General features: G+C 33.8%; 1 protein-coding gene across 1 annotated transcript in view; it reads left to right on the forward strand.

Annotated features, from left to right (window-relative positions):
* The window catches only part of LOC123551122 (transient receptor potential cation channel subfamily A member 1 homolog), a 136,838-nt gene that overhangs the window by 96,041 nt on the left and 20,214 nt on the right, over positions 1–20,583 (forward strand). The window contains exons 13-15 of the mRNA XM_053542065.1: positions 334–534; positions 2,382–2,552; positions 8,761–9,270. Coding sequence (XP_053398040.1) covers positions 334–534; positions 2,382–2,552; positions 8,761–9,270 — 882 coding nt within the window. The remainder of the gene's footprint in view (positions 1–333; positions 535–2,381; positions 2,553–8,760; positions 9,271–20,583) is intronic.

Here is a 20,583-nt window from a genome sequence, read left to right on the forward strand (position 1 = left end):
TATTTTTAAAGCTAAGAACTTGTACAGCAATTCCACTGAAACTAGAATTAAAGCGTCTGTAATTTTCACCTTTTCCTACGAATGATCCTAAGAATGGTCTTATCTTGCGCATATAGGAAAGAACTTGGAGCTTTTGACATCATCAGCTTTCTTTGGATCTGAATTATATATGATTTAAATATTTTTTACCATACTTACTTTTTCAGTTATCAACCTTTATTGGCCCCTATTATACAGGGCATAACTCTCATCTACACTGATTGATCATCTTATTGCAACGTGTATTGACTGTTATGTTTATATCAAGACAAATGCGTGCTGAACATATTTCAGGAATGGCAATGGTCTTGTGGCACAGTGTCAGTTTTCTTGGCATGGATAAATCTATTGTTACTTACCCAGAAATTCGATTGGATTGGTATTTATGTTGTAATGCTATTCCGGGTCGGCAAGGTGTTCATGAAGTTCTTCCTCGTCCTCTCCTTTCTGATTGTCGCATTTGCCATTACTTTTCACTGTCTGCTTCAAAATCAGGTAAACTGAAATACAGAGGTCAAGAAGTTGTGTTATTGTATCATATTGTGGTTCTATTAGCAAATATGAAATATATCCCATTGAATGATAAATAATTAGGCTAATTTATATCAATAATGGACTTCACATAGAATAGAACGAAATACATGCATTGTTTCTAAATTCAAATTTTATACTAATGAATACAAACATATGCTGATATAGATAAAATATACGGCTGCGGCCAATACGGGACAGCGGCCTATTGTCCGGAAATTAGGTAAAGCAATACACTGGATCAACGTTAAACACTTTTTATTTTATGCTAACTGGTGAGATGCTGAAAAATATCAGTGAGATATTTCTCTATATCACTCACAGTGCCGAACTTCTTTTTATTCAGATAAAATTATCTCCCTTAAAATAATATATTCTTTAATTAACTCCCTTTGTTGCATTCAGAATAGCTGATACCCTGTGCTTATTCTAATATTCAAGCCATACACGAGTCATGTACAGCTAGACAATCCTATATAGTAAAAGCTTTGCCAAAGAAATAATAGAAATGCTCTAGAAATGTTACCTTGGTTGCTTGGTCTTGCCATTCATGTAGCTATAGATACGTACTTCCACCACTTTTCACCGGTTCATCACTATTGTATGGTAGATCTTAATGGCGATAGCACATTTAGTTGGTTGTTGTCTTAGTTTATTATCACAAGACATCAACTCAACCTTACGCAATATGCAAGCATTTTCGTCGAAATACTTTCCCATCAAGCCAGTTGTGTTCCAATTTCCATTGCTATTCGTTATTCTATACAGCTTCTAGATCAATATTTCCTTTGAATCCATGATGATATTTAATTCTGCAGCTTGATTTTCCAAGAACTTTCGAATATTCCCCAGCAGTTGTTTACGTCATTCGTGTTTTTTATCTGACCTTCAGCGTGTTGTAAACAAAGCAAGCTTCCGGTTATTCAACGAACTAACGGCATTGACACAAAAGGCTTTAAATATGCTTACTTAACTACTAACATTGGCCGCAGATTGTGCATTTGTATACAAAATATTTTAAATGCAGTTTTTGTTTTTAAAAAACAAAATGGCGTCGGGTTGATTTCACGGACCTGATCAACACTATTCCATTTCAATATGCTTAGTGTCCATGGTAACTTAGCGGATTCATCATATGTAACAAGGTAGCTTAAATAAATCATAATATCATCATGAAGTATTGGTCTTATTTGTGCATTTAAGCATGTAAAAACAGAAATTTTATGATACTCACCGATAAGCATAAAATAAAAAGAAAATTTGTTTGTTTTCAGTGAGATATTGAAATATATCTTCACCGATAAGGAAGACAATTCTGATATTCTCACTACGCCTTTGTGAAAATATTCAATTATAGGTGGAGATATGTTTCGAAATAACACTGCAAACAAACAAATATCCTCTATGTAGTTTGAAGACTTTCGGGACATATTAGAAATATCTGCTGGGTATTTGTAATAATTTGTCTACTTTAATTTAAAGTCAGTTGTTGATTTTCCGTAGTCTCAAGTAAAACTGCCAATAGTGTGTGCGTTTGTGCTTCATGTTTATTTCAATCCAAACCAGTTAAAACCTTTCCTGATCAGAAAGTATTGCTAAAATAACACGTTATATATATATATACAAATTATCCGATTCTATAGTCGTTCAACATCTGACAAGTGCTTCGAACTGCTCACTTACCGTGAACAATGAAATTGTCATTTTTGTACGAGCATTCATTAACTCAGTCACTTTTTTTCTCTTAGATATACATTTTATGTTAAATTATGATTGAGAATAAGTAACTTATTAATGACTTTTTGCTATAGGAACCGTTCAGCACGTTTTGGATATCCTTGGTGAAGACTACAGAAATGATGATAGGCGAGCTTGACTACACAACGATATTCTTTGATGAGAAAGTGCACTATAACGCCATCAGTCACGTGTTCTTCTACATCTTCATGCTATTTATGACCATTGTTGTCGTGAATCTAATGGTATGTTACTTAGTTATGTTTTTACTACATATTTAGTTTATTGATGTGCAACGACGTCTTCATTGACGCTTTCCTTTACATGTTCGTGTTTTGATATCTATTGCCTATATGAATATGCTAGTTTTATCATTGTAATGCTAACTAAATCTAGCACATTTTCTGTCATCAGTTACGCTTCATTGACTTTCATTTGAATAGGGGGTTCGTTTTGAGGAGGCTGCGTTTTTGGTGCGTGGCATTCCCTGTTTGATATTTGTCTTTGTTTTTTATGCTTTCTATAGCCTCTGTCGATATCGATAAGCTAGTATGTTTGGTGATGTATATAAATTCATAGTTTTTCGTTATACTTAGGTTGAATAACCTTAGTTTATCACCTCCTATTGTAACATTTCAGTTTAACTATTGTGGCATCAAACTGCATTTATTAAACGGATATGACGTCTGTTTGTTTTAAATTTAATTCAACAAGCGGGAGGGTGACGTTCCTTTAGTTTCAAACTGGCGAAGAAACGTAAGAATATGCTGACCGAGATATAAAATTACCACATCTGCAGTGCTTTATTTCAATTTATTATTCTTGATAGCTCTTAAAAGATAGCTGTAACACACGGACAATTGAAAAGTGTGTCTGGTCAGTAATGTGACCTGTTTATAAATACGCTGCAATCATTTTGACAAAACATTTTGACAATGGAAAAAAGGAAGAATGTTTGTAAATTGGCAAATGTAAAGAAAAACCTTAAGTAATCTGAAAAGTTTTTGTAGTTGGAATGGAAAGAAAGAAATGAATTAGTCGATGTAGATAAGTATATATCAATAGGACTTTGCAGTTATTTGAGTATCTGGCTATCAAACAAAATAAGGATTATGATCCAGCAGAACCAGGCACAGTTATAAATGTTGTTTTATACATAATATCCAAATGTGATATTGTTTAGAACTTATTAGACCAAGGGAAAACAAAACCCTATATAAATATGACGTTGATGAGCATACCAATGAATAGCAGTTACATAGCCGACTATGAAATAATTCAAATAGTTTTAGAAAGCAGTAGGCAGTAAATTAAGACAAAATAAAAGAGACGGGAACGCTTCTGTTCGTAAAAGACACATGCTAAACGTACTATCCTACTCGGATAAAGATATGATAGAAAAAGAGTTCAACACAAAAGATTTTACCGTTAATTCATATGTAACACAAAAATTAATGAGTCAGATAGTAGGGATGAATTTGATCTCTTTGATTGCCTCTTCAATTTTTTAACGATAATGGTGCTTTAAGTGTGATGAATTAATACAAAATTGTCACGTGCGTAAACAAGTTGCAAAAAAGAACACATTAAATTTCAACTTCTTGTTGATAATAGTACGATTTTTGGATAATTATACCCCCACCAAACATGTTTTTTTTGGGGGGGGGGGGGCCGGGGGGGGGGGGGGCTATATAGGATTCAGTTTTGTCCCGTCCCGTCGCGTCGCGAAATCTATTATCTCAGTTACTACTACATGGATTTGATTCAAACTTAATATAGATGCATCACCTTATCACCCACATCATGTGACACAAAGTGCATAACTCTGACACCAACTTTTCATGAATTATTCCCACTTTAACTTAGAATTTAAGGTTAATTTTGATGCATTTTACTACATCTCGCTTATTACTAAATGGATTTGATTCAAACTTAAAATAGATGTTCCACCTTATCACCCACGTTATGTGACACAAGGTGCACAAGTCTGACACCAACTTTTATGAATTATTCCCCCTTTTACTTAGAATTTAAGGTTAATTTTGATGCATTTTCACTATATCTCAGTTACTACTAAATGGATTTGATTCAAACTTAAAATAGATGTTCCACCTCATCACCCACATCATGTGACTCAAGGAGCATAACTCTGACACCAACTTTTCATGAATTATGCCCCCTTTTACTTAGAATTTAAGGTTAATTTTGATGCATTTTCACTATATCTCAGTTACTACTAAATGGATTTGATTCAAACTTAAAATAGATGTTCCACCTCATCACCCACATCATGTGACACAAGGAGCATAACTCTGACACCAACTTTTCATGAATTATGCCCCCTTTTACTTAGAATTTAAGGTAAATTTTGATGTATTTTCACCGTATCTCACTTATTACTGAATGAATTTGATTCAAACTTAAAATAGATGTTCCACCTTATCACCCACATCATGTGACACAAGGAGCATAACTCTGACACCAATTTTTCTTGAATTATGCACCCTTTTACTTAGAATTTAAGGTCACTTTTGATGCATTTTCACTATATCTCAGTTACTACTAAATGGATTTGATTCAAACCTAAAATAGATGTTCCACCTTTTCACCCACATCATGTGACACAAGGTGCATAACTCTGACACCAATTTTTCATGAATTATGCCCACTTTTACTTAGAATTTCAGACTAATTTGATGCATTTCCACTATATATCATTCTGATTGGCTTAGAGCCAAAGGGACGTAACCTTTTCTAACTTTTGTACTGAGTTACTTCCCCTTAAATTCCATAAATTAGTCTATTTTTAGAAATTTTATTTTTAGATTTTCAATATTTTAGGTATTTTTAGGTAACATTTTTATTATTAGTCCTGTGTAATTTTTTTGTGGTAACGTGTCGGTAAGACACTTTTTGTATTCCTTTTTAGTGTATCTCTTATATTAGATATGTTTATATTTACCTCATCCCTCATCCTAGGCACATATAGTAGTATTACTTATATGTGCCGAGGAAGCCCAGGATGAAGTACTCAAAAGACGAGTAAACATTGTTTTAAGTATTAAGGTTTTTTTTACGTTTTATATTATTCTAAGTATTTTTAAAATTTCTTATGGTTGATGGTTACCATTCTTCTGTGACAACACCGTATGGGAGGGTATAAGTCACTCCTGTGTCAGTTTTAGCTTTTGTCTGTTCTCCCTTCTTTTGGAAGTAATATTCTCTGTAACTCAAAAAAATGGCGTAAGGCTTAAACTACGAGGTCATGTATGGTAGGTCTTCTTTTATTTTTTTTTTTTGTGGCTAATTCTGCAGTTTCAATCCGATTTCTTTTTTATTATCAACGTTAATCATTTGATCTAACAGAACAGGAGCAATACTTTCTATTCACTACTTTTACTTCATAACTAAAACTTAAATATCATAAAACACCATACATTATAGACCTGGAGCGGCTGAATTTCACACCATATCCTTAATTTATACAAAATTAATCCTATTCCTTAAAATATCAGTCAACTGCATTGATTCCAGTATAATCTATCTTCCTTCTCTACAAATATGATTTTACTTTTCTCTTGTTTTTTGTTTTGGTTTCTTTTCTCCTTTGTTTTGACAACAATTCAGTATTGTTTTGTATTGTACTACCTGTTGATATGTTATCCTAAAGTTTTTACCAGGACTTTCTCTTTCATGGTGGCTTTCCTATTGTTTCCTCTGCTGTGTTCTGCAGTAACGTAATTATGAAACGTAAGTCATCTACCACCATGAGAGGAATTTATCTGCCTGTTAAATTCAGATTTCTTTTTCTGGTATGGTTATTGTTTTATTCTTGCTGTGATAGTTATCTGCCATTTGCTGTAATTTCGGATCTTTTCTTCTCCTATACAACATTACACAACCTTAAGGTTCAGTTGAACAGTCGCAGATACCCAGTCAGCCAAAAGCAGATTAAAAACATATATTTCTCATCCTTGCTCTTTGGCTCTATTGCTATACTGTTTATATCCGTCCAAATTTGGAATATTCATTCACTTATACTTTTATCAGGTGATGTACATCTAAACCCAGGACCTGGATCGAATGATTCCATATCGTCATCATCCTCACTATCGACCTTTACGGAGCATATTGATCCCTCCAAACACATCTCCTTTATCCACTTAAATGTTCAAAGTATAGCTTTAAAGTTAGATTCCCTTTATGCAGAGCTAAAGGACTTCGATATCTTAGCTTTTTCAGAAACATGGTTACATAGAGATTTTCCTAACGACGAATTAATTTTGGAGTCTTTTTCACTTCCTGAGAGAAAGGACCGAGCAGACGGATATGGAGGCGTTATTCTTTATGTAAAACAGTATCTATACTATAGAAGAAGGCGTGATCTTGAAATCAACGGTGTGGAATGTCTTTGGATTGAAATAGTAGTTTCTAACAAACATATTCTTTTCGGTACATTTTATAGGCCACCAAATACTGATGCCTTTCAACACTCTTTGATATTAGACTTTATTCATCTTGCTTTTGATACAGGTATTGAAAACATCATTATTGCCGGTGACTTTAATCTTAACATAGCCAACCAGGTTTCTAACAAAAAAGTCAGTAGTATATGTGACCAGTTCTCCTTGACGCAGTTAATTGATACACCTACACATTTCACTGAGACATCATCCTCAATCATTGATCTAATTTTTACCTCAAATAAAAACTTAATACACATAAGTGGCGTTGGTGACCCTTTTCTTCCTCAAAACGTTAGATACCACTGCCCAGTTTATGGACTTTTAAACCTTAAAAAGGCAAAATTTCTACCATTTTACCGCCACGTTTGGATATTCGATAAGGGTAACTACGACAGACTTAGGCAAATAACATCAACATTTGACTGGGACTCTCTCAAACATGAGGATATTGATAAGTACACGGAAAACATTGTAAATAAAATTATTGAGAATGCCAAAATATGTATCCCGAACAGAAAAGTACTGATCAGAGAGGGTGAACCGTCTTGGTTCACGAATGAAATCAGATTACTAATTAGAAACGTAAACGTTACTATAGAAAGGCAAGACAAAGAAACACTCCGTATCACTGGGAAAAATTTCGAAACCTCCGCAATCTTATAGTTAACAAAATCCGTGTTGCAAAGAGTCAACAGTTGGATCTTCTTTCTAAAAAGTTAAAATCAGAATCTCAAACCAACAAAACTTGGTGTCTTGTTTGAAATCTTTCATAAAACCATATTCCTCCTCCTCTATTCCTCCCTTGTCATATGATGATAAAATTATTGAAGATATGCCTGGTAAAGCCAACTTGTTCAATGACTTTTTTGTTGGTCAAACACGTATAGATGAGAACTCAGCACCCCCGCTGCCACACCCACAATCTGTTGATCACGACCTCCTTGTTAGTATTACTATTTCCCCAGATGAAGTAACATCTGTTTTACAATCTCTTCAACTAGGTAAAGCTGCAGGCCCTGATAGTATAAATAATCGTATCCTTCGTGAGCTTTCTCTAGAACTATCCGGCCCCTTGTGTGACCTCTTTAATTACTCATTGCGTATTTCTACAGTTCCAAACAGTTGGAAAAACGCTAATGTTACACCTATTTTTAAGTCTGGAGACCCCTCTCTTGTAAATAACTACCGTCCTATTTCTCTCATAAGTACTGTCAATAAAGTGTTTGAAAAAAATCGTGTTCAACATACTTTCAATTTTCTTCATGAACATAACATCCTCTCTCCCCTGCAGTCTGGTTTTGTTCCGGGTGACTGTACAGTAAACCAACTTACATATATCCACAATTTATTTTCACAAGCTATTGATTCTGGTAAAGAGATAAGGGCTATATTTTGTGACATAAGTAAGGCATTCGACCGAGTTTGGCACAAGGGTCTCATTTATAAACTTAAGTCTATTGGGATCTCTGGGTCCTTATTATCCTGGTATTCCTCATATCTGTATAATAGGAAACAAAGTGTTATACTTCCTGGCTGTAAATCATCTCAAAAAGTAATCACTGCAGGGGTTCCCCAAGGATCAATCCTTGGCCCCCTTTAATTTTTAATCTACATCAATGACATAATCCTAGATATTCAAGCTCATATAAGGTTATTTGCAGATGATACGAGCCTTTCAATTGTAGTTGAAAATCCAAATACTGCTTCTGCTATCTTAAATTCAGATCTTAATAAAATTTCAAACTGGGCATCAAGGTGGCTAGTAAACTTTAACCCTTCTAAAACTGAGTCGTTATTGATATCCCGCAAACAAAATAAAGTCTATCATCCTCCACTATTAATGCAGGGTCAGCAAATAAACGAAGTCCATAATCATAAACATTTAGGTATTTTTCTATCAAATGATCTTAGGTGGACTACACAAATTGAGTACATAACAAAGAAAGCCTGGCTGCGAATAAATGTCATGAAAAAGTTAAAATTTCAGCTAGACAGAAATTCTCTTGAGGTAATCTACAAATCATTCATTAGACCTATTCTTGAATATGGTGACGTACTATTTGACAATTGCACTCAAAATGAAAAACAGGAACTTGAAAAAATTCAGCATGAAGCAGCAAGAATAGTAACTGGAACAACGAAACTCGTTTCTATTGACAAACTTTTATCTGAAGTTGGCTGGGAAACCCTTGCAAACAGAAGGAAAAAACATAAGTTAGTGCTGTTTTATAAAATGAAAAATAACCTCACACCGTCCTATCTTTCAGACCTTGTTCCATCTAATGTAGGAAGAGACCACAGATACCCTCTTAGAAATGCTGAAAATAGTCAGACTATGTCCACACATACTGCATTTTATTACAATTCCTTCCTTCCATCAGTCATACGGGACTTCAACGCTCTTCCAGACGAAATACGGAATGCTTGTTCTCTAGCATCCTTTAAGCGTATGTTAAATAATGACATTCCTACTGCTCCAAAGTACTTTCTGACAGGAGTAAGAAAATCTCAGATACTTCATACAAGGCTACGTACGCAATGCAGCTCTCTATCTTCTGAGTTCTATGCTAAAAACATTATTGAGTCTCCAAATTGTGACTGCGGGGATGTAGAAACGCCTTATCACTATTTTTTCATATGCCCGAGGTATTCTCACTTAAGAATACAATTGTTCAATATCAAATCCCAGTTTTGTACTCCAACATTAAATGTTATCTTACAAGGTAGTCCTGCCCTATCAGATGATTCCAACGTAGAAATATTTACTGCTGTTCAGTGTTACATTGTTAAATCCAAACGATTTTGATCTACAAGAAGTAAACATATCAGAAATAGCTTACATGAAAAATAGCATATCAAACCCTTTTAACTGTGTTAAGTGATAGTTACTCCATCATGTAATTGCCTCTAGTTTTGTTGTCAATTTCTTACTATTTCTGTTCCTTTTTCTTTCTTTTTTATACCAGTATCTCCTACTACGGATAACATTATAAATAGTTACTTTACACCTGTGTAATGTTCTTTAGTAAACGTTTGTAATTTTTTCCATGCATTTGAAGGTTTCTATTGCCATGAACTATATATGCACATTGTTGTAAAAGGGAGAGGACAACCTTAAGCTTATAAAGCTTCCTGTCCAATCCTTTATTGTATATTTGTAATCATGTTGTAAATATTGCAAAATAAAATATGTTTAAACCAATTTCATAAAAATTGACATAAACATGCACCAGCATACTGCGATGATGCCCGTCAAATATGTTATCGGATTGGTCAATTTCCCTTAGAGTTATTGCCCTTGCTTTAATGAAAAATCTACATCTGCAGCTATTTCTCAGTAACAAGCTGGAATTTCATGAAACTTGAAATAAATATGAATCAACATACTTCGATGATGCCAGTGATTTTTTTTTCAATTGGAATTTTCCTTAGAGTTATTGCCCTTAAATTGTTTAAAAATCTACAGATTTTACAGATTTGTACATAACAAACCAACCCATTTGTAGAATTTCATTAAACTTCTTCCATTCTTTTCCATGAACATTTAGTATAAACATGTGAAGTTTTGTCCCCACACCTGGTCACCACCTTGCCTTAGTCACACACCCTCCCCCTCTCACCCGCCCACCCCACCCCCAAAAAAAAATCCTTTTTATTATTTTGTTTTTCAGTCCTTCCATGAATATTTATTAGCATGCAGAATCGTAGTATCCCCCCACCTCACTCTCCACTCGATCTTGCCTACCACCCCGATCATGCGTCCCCATTCCCCATCCAGTTTTTGTCATTTTTAATTTTCCATCAATATTTATAATCAACGGGTGAAATATTGTACCCTCTTCCGGTCACCACCACTGCCCCCCTCTCCGCTGCCCCACAAAAAATCATTTTCTGTTACAATGATTTTGACTAATGAAATTATTTGCTTCTTAGTAACATCCTAAACTTTTTGCCAGAAATATTTTTTTGCCATTCCTCACCTCTAGCCCTTTCGGCGGGGGATACTAATTCATCGAATTTGCTTGTTACAAGCTATTGACAAAATAGTCAAACAATTACCGTTGAATCGTACGCAGAAGCAATGTTTACAAAATCATGTTTAGACTGATCCAATGGCATCCATATGTCAATATGTATCGAATTGTGAGAGGATAAACATCGGATCAAAGGCATATGATTATGAGAGGTTAGTGTAAATATTGACAGCCCTATAGATTGCAAATTCCTGAAACCCTGCAGAAAACATATCTGAGGAAACTAGATTTTATCAGCCTCAGATTTAAAATGTATTGTTAGACAGCAGTTTAATCTTGGAGTCAAATCTCAGAGATAAATTGAAAGAGTATTTGTGTATTTCATGTAATAGTTCTGCCAGTAATGTGCCTTGTGTCATGTGATATTGGTAGTGATGTCAAACAAATAGTTAGAGTTGGAATCAAATTCATATAGTAAAATGCTAGATAAAATGAGGTTGCATAACAACTTTAACCTAAATTTCTAAGTACAAAGTTGGCACAATGCATGAAAAATATCAGTTGGAGTTTTAGACATTGTGTCATATGATGTGGGCAACTATTTAAAGTTTGTAACAAATTCATTCAGAAACAGAAACAGATATATAGTGAAAGTTCATCAGGCATTCATAGTAGATAGTGTGGTTGAGGGACGGGGGTTTGGCGGGGGCATAATTCATGAATAATTTGTGCCAGTGTGATCGGTCGTGTGTTACGTTTTTGGAGATGATGAGGAACAATTATTTTAAGTTTGAATCAGTTTCATTTAGTAATAACAGAGATAGAGTGACGGTGTTTCAAACCTTCAACCTGAAATTCTAACAAAACGATGGGCATAATGCATAAACTACTGATGCAAGAGTTATGAACCTTGTGTTATATGAAACAGGTTGAGAAAATACTTTAAAGAGCATCAAACTAAATCGGAAATTCTGAGTAAAAACGGACATAATTCATGAAATACTCGTGCCAGAGTTGTGGCGCTTTTGTCATATGATGTGGGTTATGATGAGGGCAAACCGTTATAGTCTATTATGTTTAAAACAAATCTATCAAGTCATAGCAGAGCAAAAGAGAAAGTACATTAAAGTTACCATAAAAAAGGAAACAAAGGGCTAAGGAGGACAATATGTATCATATTACAGCTATCAAACACAGTCAGGTCATATCCAGATGGAACAGACTCTTTAGGATAGACTAAAGTGATAAAATCCGTTTAAGTCCCTTCACAGTTGAATATGGTAACAACATGGCGAGAAAAAAATCCATATGGTACAGTCCTTCAGAATTTTGCCATGTTCTGGACCAAAAATCGCTAGTCACACAGTACTAGACATATAGCCGCATCAACCTGCAATCCACAACGACAGGAGATAAACTGTTCGGTGGGTTGTTTCAAGCTGAACAACAGCACTCAAATACACCATTAGCTAATGATATTCCGTTTCGACTTCCGTTTCGTTACGTTTATTCCGTATGTAGTTAAGGCAGTCCTTGTTCACACAATAAACGACTTGGTAAATTTATGCAGAAAAAATCATTTCTAAAGACTTCCATTTCATGACTTTGCCACCCAGTAGAAATTGCAAGGATACATGATTACTGAACTCCCAGATTATGAAACTAGTGAACACGATTGTCTAATAGAAGCCAAAATAAAAGAACATCAGACACATATACCATAGAAAAAAGATACACATTTATTTTAAGATATATTTTACAAGTGACGAAGTCTTATGCTTTGATTATTTCTTACAGTACCTACTCTACTGGATTTGCGATTTTGTCTTATCCAATCATTATTTCTTACAGTATCTACTGTACTGAATGTGCATCTTTGTCTTATGTTGTCATAATATCTTGTAGTACCTACTCTATCTTATTTGCACCTTTGTCTTGTGTATTTCTTTCAGTTCCTTCTGTACTGAATATGCAGCTTTATCTTGTACTGTCATTAATTTTACAGTACCATAGATATTCGGCTTTATCTTAAACATTCCTATTTTCTTACAGTATGAGCTATCTTACATCATATTATTGATATAGATGATCAGGTTGAATAAAGAAAACGTATGTAACAGTACTGGATTCGGGAATCGTTCACCACAGTATCTACTGTAAAAATACAGGAATAGCGAGTTGTTAGCCACAGTACCTATGGTCCGAGAGCTCACGGACTTTTATTGCAACAATTGGGGCCAAAAGAAGTTTATACTTTTTTTGAAAACAGAATTTCATATCCTCCATGTAAACTCATTTATTAAGTGTCAAAGCCGTGCCTATCTATATTTTGTTTACTTATGTTTGCGGTAGGGGTGGTAAAACTCACTTTAAAAATTTAGGGGGTAGGGTAAAGTTTACGTCTACCAGGTTTTTTTTTTCACTGTTTAATTACATTAACTATCTGTTTGCCAGTATATGTATATGTGTCAACCAATGTCAGCAAAAAGAAATTCATCAAAAAGGAATGAAGGACAAACTTGATATTCAAGGTCAAATGTAATTTATGTACAAATCACAAAAATTGACATATTTGAAAATTATTTTTATTCTTAAAAATTAGTTTGTTATCATAAGTCACTCAGTTTTATATATGTATTGTTTATATATCAACCAAGACAGAAATGCAAATCTTGTTGCAAAACGTCAAGGTCAACCCTGATAATTGAAGATCAAAGTTCATTTTCATTTAAAAATGTGAAAAATGTTTCCTTTACTTTTTTAATCTGTTTAATATGTATTTACATTATTAGTCACTGAAGTTAATTTGTTTTAATGCCTGTATGTCAGGCAAAGTCAGCAGTGCAGATGTAACCCCAAAACGTCCAAGGGTAAAGCTTATATCAAAAGTCAATTTTGTGTGAATAATTGCATGAATAGCTTCCTGTTTGAAATATAACAGCTATTTCAAATCATTATTAGTAATTGCTCGTCCTTTATTTTAAAGTACATATGTCCCACAATGTCAGTAATAAAGTCTAAAATCAGACAAGTCCAAATGTGATATTAAGGGTCAAAGATCATTTTCATGTAAAAGACTGAAAAATAGCTCTTTAACTTTTGTTCTTGTTAATAATATCTTGTCGATATTAGTCAACGATATCAGTTCATTTTAAATAATGTATGAAAATTAGGCGATGTCTAGTATGCAAATCTTATTTCAAAACATTCAAGGTCAATCATAATATCAAAGGTCAAAGGTCAAAAAAGTAAGTAAAATGTTGCAATAATATCACCTGTTTGTAATAATTTTTATTGTTTAAAGTATTTGTTTTGCCATCTTAGTAACTGATCGTTGTTCATTTTACTGTATATATGTCAGACGGTGTCTTGGAAGAGAAAATAAGTCAATGTCAAACCTGGTATTGGAGGTAAGGGGTCATTTTTGTATAAAAAAATCACAAAATGTAGCATACTTGCTCATTACTTTGTTCAAAAATAGCTTGTTGTCAAATTTGTGTAATAATTCGCAAAAATATAGCAATTTTGCAATAATTTTCTTTATGGAGTAGGTTATTTTTGTCACTAATAGTAAAACTGATCATTATTCTTTTTAAAGTATATATAACAGACAATATCACTGATGAAATAATAATGAAAAGTTAGTCAAGGTCAAACCTGACATTAATTTATTTTATTTATTTTATTTTGTTGGGTTTAACGTCGCACCGACACAATTTTAGGTCATATGGCGACTTTCCAGCTTTAATGGTGGAGGAAGACCCCAGGTGCCCCTCCGTGCACTATTTCATCACGAGCGGGCACCTGGGTAGAACCACCGACCTTCCGTAAGCCAGCTGGATGGCTTCCTCACGTGAAGAATTCTACGCCCCAAATGAGGTTTCGAACCCACATCGATGAGGGGCAAATGGTTTGAAGTCAACGACTCTAACCACTCGGCCACGGAGGCCCCAAACCTGACATTAAAGGCCATATGTCATTTTCATGTAAAAATTCAAAACACAGCATTTTCAATTTCTTCTTCGTTAAAATTATCTTGTCATTTTTTTCATTGAAAATAATTCTGTCTTATGTTTATTTGTAAGTCCATGTCAGCAATGCAGATCTAATTTCAAAACAGTGATTGGTAAAGCTTATATCAAAGGTAAAAGGTCAATTTTCCGTGAAAGATCGCAAAAATAGCATTTTTGCAATACTTTACATTGTTTAAAAGTATTTTGTCATTATTAGTATCTTATAGTTATTCCTTGAAGTTTCATATATATATATATATATATATATAGGTCAATGTCAGCAATGAAGATATCATAAGACACGAGTCTAGATCAGCCCTGTTATTAAAGTTTAAAATTCATTTTCGGGTAATAAATTCAAAAGATAGCACTGCTATTTTTTCTTTGTTCAAACATATCTTGTCGTTATAACTTGATGTTAATTCATTTTAATGTTAACTTTTACTAACTTACTTCATACCTGCTTTCCATCTTCTTATGGCCGTTTTATTCTTAATGATTAGATGCGGCAAGGAACTGCACCGTAATCTGCAGGTCGCTGGCATCTCTCCACAGCTTAGTCTCAAATAGGATGTCTGTTGGCCAAAGTTTCTGGCGTGCTTCTTCCAGATAGAAACAGCTCTGCAGAATGTGAAATGGTGTTTGTTCCTCTGACCGGCACTGAGATTTATCTGTCTCTGCAACACCCAGCTTCTTCATATGTTTTCTCAGGCCACAGTCTATAGTGCGCAGACGGAAGACAGTTAATTGGCTATGCCTTAAGCTTGTGTAGACTGTCGTGATTTGGCAGGTAGCCTCTATTTATGTTCTTTCAGTCTGACGCAAAGCTGTTCTTCAAGAGAGTCTAAGCTTCTCTGTATGAAGTTGGAGGTTGGGAATGTATTTGCCTGGTTGCACTGCGAAAAAAGGGTCAATATACGGGAGTGTACGGTCCCGTATATTTCGAAAATACGAGAATATACGGGATGTATATTACAAATATACGGACCTAATATACGATCCCGTATTCGGAACATCTAGTATACGGGAAGTCCGTATATTTGTCATGCATATACGGGATCCCGTATACGCCGAATATACATAAATGTATATTTCCCGTATATATGCAATATACGAACTTTTAAAAAAAAATCCCTAGAAATGGTGTTTATTCGTGTCCTGCTTTAACATAAGTTTCATTTGCATGTATTCGAAGGGTCTTCAGACTTTTTTCACGTATACTTTCCGTATTTTAGAATATACGGAACACGTATATGAGCCTGTATGTTCCGAATATACGTAGTATATGGATCCCGTATTTTTGTCATATACAGACTGTGATTGCATCTAATATACGGGGCATATACGGACTTGTATTTTCTAATATACGGGCTTCGGATTTTTTCCGTATACGAATGATATACTAAGTATACGGATCCCGTACTTTTGTCATATACGGGGCATATACGGTCACCGTGGCCCAGTGGTTAAGGCGCCCGCCTCGGGATCGGGAGGTCGAAGGTTCGAGCCCCATGGGGAGCGTTCGTCCGGGGGATGTTTGTCATGGGACTCATTCCAAAATGGCAGGTTCGTGAGCCGCGAGCTAGTTAAATAAATGGTTACCGATTTCTATCCGCCTGGCACCTGGCATAGTGGTAGAAGTTGGAAGGTAATTGGTACGCACAATAAAAGGTGTCTCATAAGTCAAATTGGCTGGCCCTTTCAATAGGGGTGACACTATAATAAACAAGACCTTTACCTTTACCTTTTTATACGAAACTGTACTTTTTGATATACGGGCTACGGACTAGTCCCGTATATGCATGGTATACGCAAAATACATATCCCGTACTTGTGTTATATACGGAGAATATACGAAACTGTATTTTTTACTATACGGGCTACAGACTAGTCCCGTATATGCATGGTATACGCAATACACGGATCCCGTATTTGTGTCATATACGGAATGTATTTGCATCTGATATACGGGGATATACGAACCTGTAGTCTTTGATATACGGGCCAGGTTTTTCCCCGTTTATGCAAGATATGCAGAGTATACAGATTTCATATTTGTGTCACATTTAGACTGAATTTGGTTTTCGTATTCGGGGAATTCACGGACCAGTATTTCTAAAAGATACATTTACCAGACTTTTCCCGTATATGCACTATGTGTAGTATACAAATCCCGTATTCTTCTTTTATGTGAACTGATTTCGTATATGGGCACACACTGAAAGATGACAAAATGAATGTCAGTCATACCTACAGCAGAATACGGTATGTTAAAAAAAAGAAAGAAAAAGACAGGGTATAGAAAAAATTCTATTGTTTTTAAATTGGAAATGTAGATTAAATTAACATTTTTTCAACTTAAATATTTTTAAATCATTTTTTAAAAACGATTATGGTCATTTTATTTTTTGCCCATTCAGAATTAAAATGTGAGTAATCAATAAATCGATTTTTCAATAATTATTTTATTTCTAATTGAAAAACTGCATTGCATTTTTAATTCTGGGTTTGACAAAAATCATTGGTTATTCTTTTATACTGTTGCTGTTTTCGTTTTTCCCCATAAATGTTGATTCCGATAGGTTTTTGTTTTGGTTGTAAGAAAGCAGAAACCCCCCTTTAATGTCCGAAGAGTTTTCAAAAGGGTTTTAAAAAGCCCATGTTGGTTCTGTGGGGAAAACGATATGAAAGCAGGTCAAATAAACCCCCTGGAAATATTCATTTTCCTGACTAAATAAGTATAACTTTATTGTTGTTACAAATGCCCTGAAACGAAGGGTCACCCGGGGTGTCTGTTGCTTTTTTTGATCAACTAGTAGAAACTTCAACAAAGTATATTCTTATCGTAAATAAAAAGTCGTCCCGTTTTTTTCCCCAAAAAATTTTGTGTCAGTGGAATAAAAAAAAATGCAGTTTAAAGTTAAAAAAAATGGACTTTGCAATTCATAGATACTGATAAAATTTTTTATCTTTAAAGATGTAAAAAGATGACGAATAAAAACAGTGGGCGGGGATGCGAATCATTTAAGTGTGAAGCACCTTCATTTCGTCGCGAAAAAATTAGATATTATTAAATGTGCCTTTTATATTTAATACAAATTATCTCGTGTTTTTTGCATTTTAGGGTTATTTTCTTTAAAATTATCCCCAAATTTATATTTAATAAAAAATGCATGTGTTCTAGGCCGTCACATTGTCGGCAATCCTCCCTTTTTTGAGGGATTGTCTTAAAAAATGACAAAATAATAACATAAGTAGTGAGATATTTTTTCAAGAAATTTTCCCTTCACAAAACTTAAAAAGCAAAAAAGTGCGGTAATGGGATCAAATAACATTCCCCTTTTTATTCTCCCAAAATTCAAAAATAAGCCCCGGTAAATTTAAAAAAAAGTACTTTAAACGTAAACTTTTGCTAAATTTTACAGTTTTGATAAAAATTTTAAAGTGAATAACAGTGCGTTTTTAAAGTTTTTTAAATTTAATTTTTTAAAATTCTTTAAATTTGTGACTGAAAAGTTTGAACGATATATTGCCTCGTAACGTTTTAAATATTTGGTTAAAACAACTGAAGAGTTTCAATTCCAATCCCCCGTCGTAAAATTTTTAAAAATTAAAAATTTTATCAAAAACGTTATTTTTTATGTTAAAAAAAAATTTAAAATCATTTTGGTTTTTTAAAATTTCAGAAACCCTTATTAAGTATAAAAAAAAACTTATTTAAATTTGGGATTTAAAATTACCCAAAAGCACATAGTTAAACCTAACAAAATTATAATAAAAATATCAGAGTACAATTAATTTACATTTTTTCATATTAGGTTGCCAAATATTCGATATTATTATGTAACAGTGTTCAGTAAAAACTGGGGAAAAATGAAAAAAAGGTCTAGTTTGTTGAATGTTTAAAGATCGAATTTACAGACTATTGATTTCTTTTAACAAATCCCCTTTTTTTCGAATTTTTTTTTTTTGCACGAGCGATGTTATTCGTGACTGAACAGGCCCGGGTGAGTAACAGAAAAAGGGTAGACATGCAAAATCCCTTCCCGAGATTTTATTGTTTCACAGTTGTTTTTTTTTTTTTTTTTTTCGAAAATATAGCCCTAGGAAAACCCGGTTTTTAATTTTTTAATCAATTTTCCCTTTAAAATCCGGATAACTTGACGAAAAAATTTCTACAAATAAATCAGGGTAAAATATTGAAGGGGGGTTTCGATTAAAAAGAGAATTATAGTTTCAAGATACTTTTAAGGGAAAGTTGTCAATTATAAAATTAAAAAATTAGGAATTTTTCGTTTCATAAAAACTAAAAATGTCAATTAGAAAAAGATGGTCGCGCCGGGATCAAACCCGCCGCGGGGCATAAAGAAGTTTTCCGCTGTCGTTACCAATAAGCAATGAAGGGTTTAGTGTTTAATGGCGTTAAATATAAAAAATTTTATCAAAAAATATTTAAAAAAACATTATTCTCATGTTTTCCGCAACATTATAGTCTGTCAGTATCTGAAAAAACCCAAAAATTTTCCCATATATCAAAAAAAATATAATGCATTAAATTTAAAAAACCAACATAGGGGGTTTGCGCCCAATGGACGAGACACCCTGCGACCCCGTGCATTGGTAGGATCCATGCTGTTCGTTTCAAAGCCATTGGAATTGGGAAAAATGTTAGCGAACAGCTTGGATTGAGCAACTGCGCGATGCGAGGTTTCAAACCGCGGGGTCGAAAACCCCCTATTTTGGTTTTCGGGGCCGGGCTCATTATATTTTTTTTTGTTTTGTGGCGATCTGGAGGCAAGTCCCTTTTTTTAAGTATTCTTTTAAAAAAAATTGCGTTATTTTAAAATTTATTTTACCCCCAAGTTTGATATATTACATAAAAAAAAATAATTTAATTGTGTAAATTTTAAAAACCCCCTTTAAAATTTTCCTTGGTTTTCAATTTGCCTGGGGATGAATTCCCCAGGTTGTTTAAAGGGGTCATAAAAATATTTTAAACCCCACTTATACAAGTGTGGGTCTTTTTTGGTTTTATGCTTTTGCATTGAAATATAAAATTTTTTTTCTGTCTTTAAATTTATTCTTTTTTCTTTCTTGGGGGGTTTAGTTTCATTTTTTAAACTTTTCATAAATTTAACAGGGAGGAACGTCAAAATCCCCACCCTTAAAATTTAACAGAAATAAGTATCGAAAGGGGACATTTTAAATAAGTTGCATAATGAGTGAAATAAACATAAAGTTGGGCCCAAAATTTACAAAATTAAGGTATCATTATTTTTTTTACGGGGGGTGGGGGAAGCGAAATGGAAATAGATCGAATTTTTAATGGTGACCCCACCCCCTCATTTTTTCTTTTTTTTTGGAACGAAAAATGAATGAAATCATGTCGCTTTTAAAAATTGTTAAAAAAAAAACCCGGGAGTTCAATAAATACAGGGGCTTTCCCAAAAATTTTTGGTGAAACTGACTCGGTTTTGCGTTAAAAAATCGTTTCCCCCAATTGACTTTAAATTTAATGACAATTTTATTCATCGGGAGAAAAAATTTTTAAAAAAAAAACCCAAATTTTTGCCATTTTTTTGTTGTATATAAAAAGCTCTTAGAAAACCTGTTAAGTAATTTTTTTGCGTGTAAAAAAAAAGATTTGGGCCTTTTTTGAAATTTTAAAGCTGCAAAATGGAGAAAAAAAAAAAAATGAAAAAAATACCAATCATGGGAAATATCGTCCCTTAATTTTGTGAAAATTTCATAATGGTCGTTGAAAATCGATTTAAAATAACAAACTAAGTTGAGAAATTTACTTATTGTTTGTACATGTAGGGT

The sequence above is a fragment of the Mercenaria mercenaria genome, chromosome 4 (genome assembly GCF_021730395.1).
Source record: "Mercenaria mercenaria strain notata chromosome 4, MADL_Memer_1, whole genome shotgun sequence".
Lineage (NCBI taxonomy): Eukaryota > Metazoa > Mollusca > Bivalvia > Venerida > Veneridae > Mercenaria > Mercenaria mercenaria.